Below are 12,881 nucleotides of genomic sequence, written 5' to 3' on the forward strand. Positions count from 1 at the left end.
CATGGAAGAGGTAAATTTGCAGTGGGGCTTTGATGAGGGGGAAGACTCCTGTGTCTTGCTAAAAAACACAGAATCGCAGCATCATACAAAGAATCCCAGAAGTCATCTCGTCCAACCTGTACAAGAATTTGCCCCCCAGCTTTTCTGAAAAGGGGCAGCCCAGACTTTGGTTGTATCCCCAGTAAGAAAGACCCCACTGCCTCTTGCAGAAGCCACTCCACTTTTGGATGACTCTAGCTATTAGCTGTTTTCCTGACACACCATGCCCAGATTTGTCCCTTTGCCACTTCTCTAAATTTTGATCTCTAGAGAGGAGGGGCTGGTCTTCCTCTAGGGATGGGACTGAGCCAGGGCCAAGCTTGGGTGTGTGTGGAGAAGACTGAGAATTCCTGTTCCCAACTCTTACAGGTATGAGGCTGACAATGTTCTCCATCCTCTCTGTGGTCCTTTTCTTTGGGCTGTTGACTCCATCACAAGGGCTACTAGAAACAGTTGGCACGATTGCAAGGATTGATAAAGATGAACTGGCATCAGGTGAGTTCTGCTCATGAACCTCATGTTCATGTTAGGTGTCTGGGCACTGGATTTTTCTAGAGTCCTTTGTAGATTATGAAGTATTTTTCTCACGGTAGTCCTGTGAGATAACTAGCATCTATATTATTATGTACATTTACAAAAGAGGAAACTGAAGCATAGAGAGGAAAAGGTTCTCCCCCAAGATCACACAGCTAGTGAGGAGTGGAGTGGTTACTAGAATCCAGAGCTCTTGATTCGTTCTGGTGTTGGTTCCACTCCATCAGACAACATCTTTATTATTATTATTATTATTGCTTTTTGGAGGGGGGAGGGCAAGGCAATTGGGGTTGAGTGACTTGCCCAAGGTCACACAGCTAGTATGTGTTAAATGTCTTAGGTAGATTTTAACTCAGGTCCTCCTGACTCCAGGGCCAGTGGTCTATTCACTGCTCTACTTAGCCAAGCCAGACAACATCTTTAAATGAGTATCAAGAAAAACCATGAAGGAGAAAAGAAATCTTCGAACCAGAGAATAGAGAATAGCTCTTTAAAAGGGAGACAGAAGGTGTTTAGTCCAACCTGTATCTGAAGCATGGGACCAAGCACCAGAAAATCTGGTCTCTGTTTATGGCTCTGCTACTGCCTTGATGTGGGACCTTGCACAGGTCTCCTCCTCTTGCTGAGACTCACTTTTCTATTCTGTAAAACTAAGGGATTGGATTTTAGAAAATGAGGGAGGTGGGAGGCCCCTCTGCCCTGGTTGGACCCCACCTGGACTAGCTCAGCCATATTAGGTCATCATATGTTAAGAAGGACACTGAGAAACTGGAGGATATCCAGGGACCAGAATGGTGAGAGTGCTAGGGATCGTGTTATAAAATGATTAGCTGAAAGTAGTTGGGATGTTTAGGTTGGAGAAGAGAAGACTTGGGCAGACCTGATAGTTGCTTTCGAATAGCTGAAGGGCTGTCATGAAGCAAAGGCCTTAGAGGGCAGAGTTGGGAACACTGGATGGAAATTGCAGGGTGATGAATGGAAGAAAGGAGGCAGCCAGGTGACTCAGTCAAGGGAGTGATGGTCCTGGAGTCAGCAAGACCTGAGTTCTAATACTGCCTTATACACTCACTAGCAGTGTGACCCTGGGCAAGTCACTTAACTTCTGTTTGCCTTAATACACTGGAGAAGGAAATAGCAAACCACATCAGAATTTTTGCCAAGAAAACCACATAGGAGGTCACAAAGACATGACTGAACAATAACAAGCAGATGGAAGAAAACTCTTTGTAACAATCAGAACTGTCCAAAAGTGTAATGGAACACCTCAGAGAGTGGTGGATTCCCCATCAGTAGGTATCTTCAAGAAAATGCTGGATGATTATTGTCAGAGATTTTGAAAAGGAGATTTCTGATCAGGCCAAGGTTAGACTAAGTGACTGAAGGAATTCTTCCAATGTAGTGATTCCATAATTCTTTTTTTTTTTTAAGTTTCACTGTTACTTTAAAACGTTCTCATTTTCCCAATCCAGCCCCTTCCATAAGAGCATCTCTTCTAACGTAGAAGTGTATTTAAACAAACAAATAGGAGGGAGGTTTGTTTCTCTGTCAGTCAGATGGAGTTGACTGCTGCTTTTACATTACTATAACGGTTGTGCAAGTTGATGTCTTGCTTTTTTTTTTTTAAGCAATCAGGGTTAAGTAACTTGCTCAAGGTTACACGGCCAGTTATTATCTCTGGGTGTGGTGCTGAGTGTCTGAGCCCGGGATTCGATCTCCAGGTCATCCCAACACTGGAGCCGGTGCTCTTACTTGCTGAGCCACCTGGCCGCCCCTAAGCAATTGGGGTTAAGTAACTTGCTCAAGGTTACACGGCCAGGTGTTTCTGGGTGGGTGCTAAGTGTCTGAGCCTGGATTCGATCCATAGGTCATCCTGACACTGGAGCTGGTGCTCTTACTCGCTGTGCTACCTGGCCGCCCCCATCAATGTCTTGCTTTTCTTTACATCATTCTGTACCATCTTCTCAAGTTTCTCTGAATAATTCACATTTATTTCTTATAGAATAATAATATAGTCTAATATTTCATTATTCATAAACCACAATTTCTTTAGTCCATTCCCAGATGATAGATAGGCATCCTCTTGGTTTTTAGTTTTTTGCTCCCACAAAAAATATTGCCATAATTATTTTTTTTCTGTGCAGATGGGACCTTTCCCTATATTTTTGACCTTTTCTCAGTAGGTACCCATTAGGGTATTTTTGGGTCAGAGATTACATACAGTGTAGTGGATCTCCTCGCAGAGTTCCAAAATGTTTACAGAGTAGCTGGGCCAATTCACAGCTCCCCCAGTAGGGAATGCCTTTCTTTCCATAGCACCTCCAGCATTTTATTAATTCCAACTTGCACCATCTTTGCCAACCTTGTGAGTGTAAGGCAAAACCTCAGAGTTGTTTTAATTTGTGATAGATTGCATCACTTTTGAAAACTACTTGTTCATACCTTTGACCACCTATCTATTAAGAGATGGGGATTTGGTAATTTTGTGAAGATCTGATCTAGTACTAGCATTCTACATTGTTCTAGCATTTCTTCTAGCTCTAATATTTTATGTTCTAATTTTCCTTCCAGATCTATTATTCTGTGTTCCTTGTTCTAAGGTCCTTTGGGTTCTAAGCTATTTAGGTTCTCTGACTCCATATCTATTTACCATACAACTAGATCACATGAACTATGGAAAAATCCAGGTGGACATGGTTTCATGATGGGGCAGCTCTCTTCAGAGGGCAATTCTCTCTGTCTCTCTTATCTCTGCTCTTTTCAGCCGTAGACACTGCTTTTCCCCAGACTTAAAACCCTCATTTGAACCAGTGCAGAGTCTCTTAAGAGGAACAGTGTGGAAAAAGTGGGCTCAGGAGGATGTGGAAATATGGAGCAGGGGAAGGGAGTTGAATTTGAAGAGTAGGTACAGACACCTCAAGAGAAAAGAAGACTCCAATCTCCCAGTCACTGGTGAATCCCTCACCCACTTGATAGGTTCAAGGACATGTGTACTGTGTTTCCCCAATAATAAGACCTATCCCGAAAATAAGCCCTCCCCTTACTGTGTAAGATTCCTCTAAAATAAGCCCTCCCCCCAAAATAAGCCCTATTGAGATTGCTACTGTAGTGAAGGTGATCCCCTGCACTACACACTACATTACAGTACCCTCTGTATGCACCGTTCCCCCAACCCCCCGTGAAACACACGCTGCGCTCCGAGCTGCATCCAATCAGAGCTGCAGCAGTGAGCGCGTCATCCTGTTCTTCCCCAGTGATTTGCTTATTGAATAAAGGTACATTTTTTTGTTCACATTTACCTGTTTATTAAAATTGCTGTCAATGTTCATTAAAATAAGCCCTCCCCTGAAAATAAGCCCTCTGGTGTTTTTCTGTCCAAAAAAATTAATTAGACAGTGTCTTATTATCGGGGAAACACGGTAGATGTACCTTACCCAAATGCTAAGGTTGTGTACAATTCTGGAATTTCTCCTCTACAGCTTTCCTCTAATCTCAACCATAGTCCCAGCCAAGCCTTTGTATATTTGTCTACTCCTCCTAAAAGGGCAATGATGTTCAAAGGCTACCTAAAGATGAGGCCAGAAGCCTTGGGGAACCGTGTTCCAATCACTACAGAAGGACTGGATTGAAGAGGGCATGAAGGGCATGAAGGGCATGAAGGGGAGAGGAATATAAAGAAATGTTTGAGAGGCTGCTTGAAACCAGATTGTGGAGGACTTTGCATTGCAGACTAAGGAGTTTACCTTTATCCTGCTTAAGGCAATAGAGAGTCACTGAAGGATTTTGAGGGGGTGGGGACACAAAAAGATCCGAGTGATGTGTTAGGGAGATCAACATGGCAACATATATTGGATGAATAGGAAAGGGGAGACTGGAGACAGGGAGACCTAAGTGAGCTCCCCCAGAATTTGAGTCTCTGGAGAGAAGGGGCTTTTTTTGTGTGAGATTCTGTGAGAGAATTTGCCTGGATCCATTTCCTGGTTTCCTCCCCTGCTTTAAATTCAATAGACGCTCCTGGATTGGGAAGAAAGTTTTGCTCAGGGCTTCCAGGCACACCGAGAAGCCTAGTTAGAGGAATGAAGGAGAAGTCTGGGGATCTGACTTCAACTCATTGGTCCATTCAGGTTAAATACTGATTTAATTTGAACTTTCTTTTTCTCTACTTCACATTATTCCAAATGATGAGTCTGACTGACTTGGACTTTTGTTTGGGCCCAGTGATCTGAAGAGGGCAGTGTGTACTGGAAAGATTACCGAATTTGGGAGAAGACCTGAGTTTGAATTCTGACTTTGCTTTGTCCTAGTCATGTGACCTTCAGCAGTTCTTTAAGCTCTCTGGGACTTGTTTCTTCCCTGTAAAATAAGAGAGTTGTATTGTCTGATCTCTAGGAGCCCTTTTGGCTTGAAATCCTATAAAATTAATGAGGTTGATGGTTTCTCAGGAAACGGGGATGGTGCATTTGTTCAGCCTGGATGGGCACCTAAGGGCCAAACTTTCTGTCGCTCATTCCAGCCATCCAGAATTCCCTAGTGGGTGGCCCCATTCTACAGAATGTGCTGGGGACTGTCACATCCTTGAATCAAGGTCTACTTGGGTCTGGAGGGCTGCTTGGAGGAGGAGGCCTGCTCGGTTTCGGTGGGATAACTGGAGTTGTGCAAGAGGTCTCTGGGTGAGTTACTTTCAATTCAATTTGATTTCTATTTATTGAGAGTGAGACAGCTTTTCCCCAGGGACTTCTTTGGGGGCTTGGCAAACAGGTTCACTCCATGGGTTAAAAAAAGATGAGGCAGCAAGTTTGGCCCAGGACATAAACTGTCTGTGTGACCCTAAGGCAAAGCAATCCCTTGGTGCCCCAGGTATCTCTCTACTGGTATGCATCCCTTTTTTTTCCTTTTTTTGAGGGGGAGGGTAGGGCAATTGGGGTTAAGTGACTTGCCCAAGGTCACATGGCTAATTTTTGTGTGTATGTGTCAAATGTCTGAGGCAGGATCTGAACCCAGGTCCTTCTGACTCCAGGGCCGGTGCTCTTCTCAATGCTCCACCTAGCCGCCCGATGCATCCCTTCTTTTGAAAACTGCCAGTTCATAGTTTTGGTCATTCATCTAGTAGGGAGGGAGGATTCTGTAATTTTGTGAAGGTTTATTCCAGTGCTAAAATTTTACATAATTCTAACAACCGTTCTGATTCTAAAATTCCATGTTCTAACTCCCCTTCTAGCTCTGACATTCTGTGTTCTAAGTTCCCTTCCAGATCTAAATTCTATGCTCTAGATCCCCTCTGGCTCTAACATTCTAGATTCTAAGGCCCCTTCCAACTCTGACATTTTAATGTTCTAATATTCCTTGCAGCTCTAGCACTATATTCAAAGATCCTTTCTATTTCTATATTCCAAGATCTATATTCTATATTCTAAGATCCTTTCTATTTCTAACACTGTGTTCTTTGGTCTAAGGTCCTGATTTTAGATATTTTCTCTGATACCAAATTTGTCCATGATACGACTAGATTAAATATGACATGAAAAATTCCAGACTGGGAGCCATGTCATTGAGAAGGTGCAAAGCCGATATAAATCTGCACCAGCAGAGGGGGTTTTCACACCAAGAGTTCCATATATATGAACTCACAGGAAAAAAAAAAGGAACAAGAACAACAACAAAGACAAATCTTAAAAAAAAAAAAGTGTGGCTCTACCTGGCGGAAATGCATCATGTAACGGACAGACCTAGGCTCTAGCTTCACCTTTGCCACTAACTTGCTGGGTGGTCATGGGCAAGTCACTTAATCTCTCAAGGGTATTGGCCTAGATGGCTTTGAAGGTTTCTTTCAGCTGTAAATCCCAAGGTGCGAAGACCTGCTACCCTCCACTTCCCAGTATACCCAGGACATCCTCTTCCATCGCAGGACCACTCTAGAAGAAGGCTCACCTGTGGTGCCCCCACATAGGATGGATGCCTGATCTCTCTATGACCTCACCTTGTCTGACTCATTTTCTTTCTCCTTAACTGGCAGGTTGAAGATTGAAGAGCTCACACTCCCCAAGGTATCCCTGAAACTACTGCCAGGAGTGGGGATACAGTTAAGCTTGCTGACCAAAGTTGGCCTCCATGGATCAGGGTAAATGGGACTCTCAGAAAGGGCCATTTCTATTAACTCATGGGCCTCTCATCCTTGCCTAGCAAGGCTAAGCTTCATGTTTCAGGCTGGGTGGGTGGTCATGGGCTCAGAGTCAGGGTAGCAGGGGTTTATTGAAAGCAGTAGGGTTTAGTTAAAGGGATGGGGACTCAGTGAAAGGATGAAGGATAAGCAAAGGGGAAAATTGGGCTTAGAGAAGTGGATGGGTGCTAAGAGGTAAATAATACACATATACAAATATGGTGGAGTGTCATGGAAAGGGCTCCAAACTTGAAGTTGGGAGAGTTGGATGCTGACATGGACTTTGCCACTGATTTATAGTGTAGTCTTTAACAAGTTACTTCACTTTTTTGGTCTTATATTTCTTATCTGTCAAGATTGTCCCAGGTGGTCTCTTGAGTCTTTTCAAAAATATTCTGTTCTAAAGTTCTTCCTAGCTCTGCCATTCTGTGTTCTGGGGCCCTTCCCTTCTCTGCCATTCTGTGTTCTGAGGTGCCTCACAACTCTGAATTCTGTATTCTAAGGTTCCTCCTAGCTCTGACAGTCTGTGTTCTGAGGCCCTTCCCCTCTCTGCCATTCTGTGTTCTGAGGTCCCTCACAATTCTGAATTCTGTATTCTAAGGTTCCTCCTAGCTTTGACAGTCTGTGTTCTATACTCCTTTCAGCTCTTACATTTTAACTTTTAACATCATGTGTTCTAACCCAGCTCTAATATTCTGTGTTCTGTATTCTAAGGTTCATTCTAGTCCTGATAGCCTATTTTCTATCACCTTTATACACATCGATTAAGAACTAAACACGTACACATCTGACTGTAGCCACTTGGGCACATCTCCATCCCTTTACTGGCATGGTGCTTTTCTCTTGGCCTACTTGTGAGGGGGGTCCTTAACAGTTCCTCTCTGAATTTTCTCCCAGTCCGCTGGGGAGCCTGTTGCAATTATCAGCTGAGGTGAACGTGTCATCCAGGCTGGCTTTGGGGATAAGTCCCAAGGGCACACCAATCCTGATCGTGAAGAGTTGCAATACTCTTTTGGGGCACATCAGCCTGCTCTCTGGGTAGGTACCGGCCAGCTACGGGGTAGGTACTGGGATTACTGCTTGGTGTGAGGCAGGTAAGAAAATACCTCCTTTCTCATTCATGACCCCCAGAACCCAAGGTCTTCTGACTCTGATCACCTCTTTCTGGGACTTGGGATTTGGACCTCTCTTGAACCTGACAGTCTCATAATTTTGCCTTCCATTTATGAAATAGAAAATAGGGTATCCAGGCAATTCTCATTTATCAAATCATATTTTAAATGCCTCAGTGGTAGCTGGGTAGCACAATGGGTAGAGAACTGGGCCTAGAGCCAGAAAAACCTGAGTTCAAATCCAGTCTTAAATACATTAGCTATGTGGCCCTGGTAAGGTCACCAATCTCTTTCTGCCTCAGTTTCCTCATATGTAAAATGAAGATAATAGTGGTTCCTACCATAAATCACAGAAGGTTTATTGTGAAAATCAGATGAAATAATATTTCTAAAACACTTTGCAAGCCTTTAAGCTCTATATTAATGCTAGCTACTATTATTTAATCTTTCCTCAGACACTTACAAGGCTGTGTAATAGTGGGCAATTAAGTCACTTAATCTCTCTTAGTTTCAGTTTCCTCAGCTGTAAAATGGGGATACTGTGTTTCCCCGATAATAAGACACTGTCTTATTAATTTTTTTGGACAGAAAAACAACTGAGGGCTTATTTTCAGGGGAGGGCTTATTTTAATGAACATTGACAGCAATTTTAATAAACAGGTAAATGTGAACACAAAATGTACCTTTATTCAATAAGCAAATCACTGGGGAAGAACAGGATGATGCGCTCACTGCTGCAGCTCTGATTGGATGCAGCTCGGAGCGCAGCGTGTGTTTCACGGGAGGGAGGGGGGGATGGTGCATACAGAGGGTACCGTAATGTAGCGTGTAGCACAGGGGATCACCTTCACTACAGTAGCAATCTCAATAGGGCTTATTTTCGGGGGAGGGCTTATTTTAGAGGAATCTTACACAGTAAGGGGAGGGCTTATTTTCAGGATAGGTCTTATTATCGGGGAAACACGGTAATAGTAGTTCCCACTTCACTGTGTTGTTGGGAGGCTCAAAGAAAATAACCTATAAAAAGTGACTTACAAATCTTAAAGTATTATACACACATAAATGTAGCTATTGTTATTATATTAGCATCCAACTTTACACAGAGGCTAACCATGTCACCTCACATCTGGACAGTACTTCACAACTGGAATGATAGACTTCAAAGGGAGAGATGGTACCCTGGGACCAGAAAAGGGCCCAGGAAGAGGAAGCCTAGACTCATAGGATAAAACTTCACTAATTCAGACATTCTGATTCTCAGTTAGATATGGGAGGCACCCCTGCTACCGTACTTAAGGTGAGAACTGTGAAACCAATTACAAGGCTTGGCTCTTTGTAGTTGTTATCCAGTCATTTCAGTTGTATCTGACTCTTTGTGACCCCATTTGGTGTTTTCTTGGCAAAGATACTGAAGCAGTTTGCAATTTCCTTCTTCAGCTCAGGTTAAGGGACTTGCCCGGGGTCACATAGCTAGTCAGTGTCTGAGGCCAGATTTGAACTCATGAAGATGAGTCTTCCTGAGTTCAAGCCCAATTCTCTTTCCACTGTGCTACCTAACTGCCATAGTTCTTCATAGAGAACTCTTGAAAGTCCTAAAAACAGGCTGAGATAAAGTGCTCTAATGGCAGAATTTCAGGTGTGGTGAAAGACCATTTAGGAGGGGTGTTTGTATGTGTGTGTAGGGGCAAAGAAGCGGAGTGGTATTGGTGGTGTTGTTACCAGCTTGATATAATGGGAAAGAGTCCCAGGCTAGGAGACCTAGGTTCAGTTCTGCTTCTAATTGTGTGACTTTGGGCAAATTCCTTGCACTCTTGGGCCTGTTTCCCCACATGTAAGAGAAGAGACTGGGACCTGATGGTTTCTCAGGTGTTTGCTGGCTCTGCCATTCTCCCTTCATGGTGCCCCCTCCCCAGTGTTCTCTGTTCCAAGCCTGCTCTCAGCAAAGGGTCTGAGATTCCTTACAGGGAGTCTCTTCCTTCCAGGGTGTTTACTCTCACAGGGAGACTTGCATTCTCGGGCTTGGCTCTAGTGGGTTATGTGAAGGGTTCTGTTCTCTGCTTCTGTCTCAGTAGGGGGATCCGTCAGTAAACATTTATTGTTTCTGTGTTAAGTGCTTGGGACACAAAAAAGGCAAAAGACAATCCCTGCCCTCAAGGAGCTTATAGGCTAATAGATTTGAGGTTTCAGTGATCAGACTGGGGAGGAAATCATGGAGGGGTACAGAGGGGCTTTCCCAGCACCCTTAATGTCCTACGCCATAAGCAGCTCTCAATTGTGCCTACTGGTCAAGGTGCCTAAATAGTAGAGGCGGGGGGGGGGGGGAGGGAAGGACTTGCTCTGTGGGTAAGTTTGGTTGGTTTTCCAGTCCATAAGATCTGTGGGTTTGCATAGTTCAAGAACACCTGATTTGGAGTTAAAAAATGTGGATTCAAATCAGAGTTCTGCCATTTCCTCCCCAGTTAGCTGTATGACCTTTACCAAGTCATTTATCCTCCATGGGCCTCAGTTTCCCTACCCGTGTAAGATGAGAAGTGCAGAATGAGCTTGGAAATGACCTCAAACTTTAATCAAATTTCAATGTGAATGTAGAGAAGGGAGGTGGGGGAGGGGGGGACTACTGAACAGAACTAAAACTGTAGGATCATAGATTTAGAAATGGAAGAGATTTCAGGCTACCCCCATTCATTTTACAAATGAGGAGATAAGAGTCCAGAGAAACTCGCTTAAGATTGCACAGGAAATAGACAGCAGTGTCAGGATTTGAACCCAGCACTTCTGGCAACAACTCTAGCATTCTTTCTGCTGCATTCTTAACGTGTGACAATAAAAACTAAAAGCCAATGGAACAGAAGTTGCAAAATGTTACGTGGACTCATTCTCACCTTTGCCAGATGACTGAACCATTGACTTAGTGACTGTAAATCAGACAATGCCCTCTAGTGGACCCAGAAGGAAGGTTATGGAGCAAGATACCTTCTTGACTGGACACTCATCTTGTTAGAAGTATGGCTCTGGTTGCTTTTAATTTTTTAACTTTTATCTTCCTGGGTGAAAATGGGTACAATTGCCTGGTTGGAGTAAGAAGACCTAGATTCTTGTCCTGGTTCTGCTACTGATTATATAACTTTGAGAAAGTCACTTTCTCTTTCCAGATCTCAATTCCCTCATTTGTAAAATGAAGGAGTTGGACTAGATCAGGGATATGTTGGAACCAGCTCAAACTGGCGTATGAGAGCTGGTTGTTAAATTTTCAGTGTGAGCATTTACACCTTAGAAATTGTCAAAATACAAATCAGGGCTTGATTGATTATTTTGTTGATTGCTTCTGTGTCAGAAGAAGATGTTTCTCCATGTTAATAATGCAGATTAAATTTAAAAGAGTGTCGTGCTTACATTTCGTTTTTCAAAGAGCTTGTTGTTAAATGTTTACAAGCCTACTGCTGGACTAGATACACTTTAGAGTTTCTTCCAACTTTGTTAGTCTATATGTTCTAAAGTTCCTCTAGCTCTGGCAGTTTGTAGTCTATGATTCTGGTCTGTGGGTTAATAATTTTGGATAATTTGTACTTCTGTGTCAACTACTAATGGTTTAGCTCTCCCCTTTCTCACTCCCCTCCCCCCCTTTGCTTACTTTACATTTACATATCAGGCAAGTTCTTATGGAATGATGATGGTGGTAGAATGTGAGATTGTAAGGAACAATTTTCTCAGATCAAAGCCCTGAGCTAGTAAGTAGGGCTGTACACCCCGCCCCCCCCCCCCCCCCCCCCCCCCTTTCACCTTCCCAGTATGTGGGAGGCAGGAACTCTCAGTGTCTGGGCAGAAAAATCTCAAGTCTTAGACTGCCCAGCACGGGAGACAGCAGGAGTATTGGTACTGCTTCTGACGCTGCACTCGGGCAGAGCTGTTGCTAAGATCTGTCAAATGAGAACCTATCAGTTTGGGTGAGAATTGGGGCAGGGATCGGAGCTTCTGGGTAGGAGCTGAAGGAGGCAAGGGACGGGGGAGAAAGAAGCTGAGGCTGAAAGGGTCCTATATCCAGTCAGCCTGTAAGCCTTCTGTCTCCAGACTTGCCTTTCTACGGTCTTTACCTTTCAAGGTAGTCATGGGCTTTTACTGTAATAACCTGATTTTGCTGGGATACAAACGTTTAGGGGAGCAAATAGCACCCTTACCTCAATTGCTGCATCCTTTAGTTAGCCAATCTACAAACATTTATTAGGCAGATTTGAATTCAGGAAGATTGATTTTCCTAACTTCAGGCCTAGATTTATTAGACAGATCTGAATTCAGGAAGATTCGTTTTCCTAACTTCAGGTCCAGCACTCTATCCATTGTGCTACCTAGCTGCCCTACGATCATTTATTAAGTGCCTATTATAAGCTAGGAACTCTAGTAAATGCTGGGGATATTAAAAACTGGTGATACAAAATAAGAGTGCCCTCGAAGATATAGGTATAAATACACACACACATGCACATATTAAAGTTTATGCTATATATATATACATAAAGTAAGTACACAAGAGTATGTGTTTGTGTATTGTGCACGTGTACTGACAACTAGGGGAATCAGGAAATGTTTCATGTAGAACAGAGATTCTTAACTTGGGGGCTATGAATTTGTTTAAAAATGTATATACAGATACACACAAATATATAGTATGTATGTTGATAATGGTATCAATATAATTGTTTCCTCTTGGTATACTAGGCATTTTATTTCATGCATTTAAAAACGTTTGGAGAGGGGGTCTATCCACAGGCTTCACCAGACTGCCAAGGGGATCTGGTGCACAGGAAAGTTAAGAATCCTTGATGGAACGGTGGCTAGGTGGCACAGTGAATAGAGCACTGGCCCTGGAGTCAGGAGGACCTGAGTTCAAATTCAGCCTCAGACACTTAACACAAAATTAGCAGTGCGACCTTGGGCAAGTCACTTAATCCCAATTGCCCTGCCTTCCCCCCTCCAAAAAGCAAAAAAAAAAAAAGGAATCCTTGATGGAAAAGGTGGCATTTTAGCTGAACTTTGAAGAAAACCAG

General features: G+C 43.3%; 1 protein-coding gene across 1 annotated transcript in view; it reads left to right on the forward strand.

Annotated features, from left to right (window-relative positions):
- The first annotated feature begins 410 nt into the window (after nucleotides 1-410).
- The window catches only part of BPIFB3 (BPI fold containing family B member 3), a 35,172-nt gene continuing 22,701 nt past the window's right edge, over nucleotides 411-12,881 (forward strand). Inside the window, exons 1-4 of the mRNA XM_069107231.1 lie at nucleotides 411-534; nucleotides 5,084-5,240; nucleotides 6,584-6,688; nucleotides 7,625-7,765. Of these exons, the coding sequence (XP_068963332.1) occupies nucleotides 411-534; nucleotides 5,084-5,240; nucleotides 6,584-6,688; nucleotides 7,625-7,765 (527 nt within the window). The remainder of the gene's footprint in view (nucleotides 535-5,083; nucleotides 5,241-6,583; nucleotides 6,689-7,624; nucleotides 7,766-12,881) is intronic.

This window comes from Petaurus breviceps, unplaced genomic scaffold, assembly GCF_028583685.1.
Source record: "Petaurus breviceps papuanus isolate PSGF00001 unplaced genomic scaffold, PetGlider_PUasm1.0 89262, whole genome shotgun sequence".
NCBI classification, from domain to species: Eukaryota; Metazoa; Chordata; class Mammalia; order Diprotodontia; family Petauridae; genus Petaurus; species Petaurus breviceps.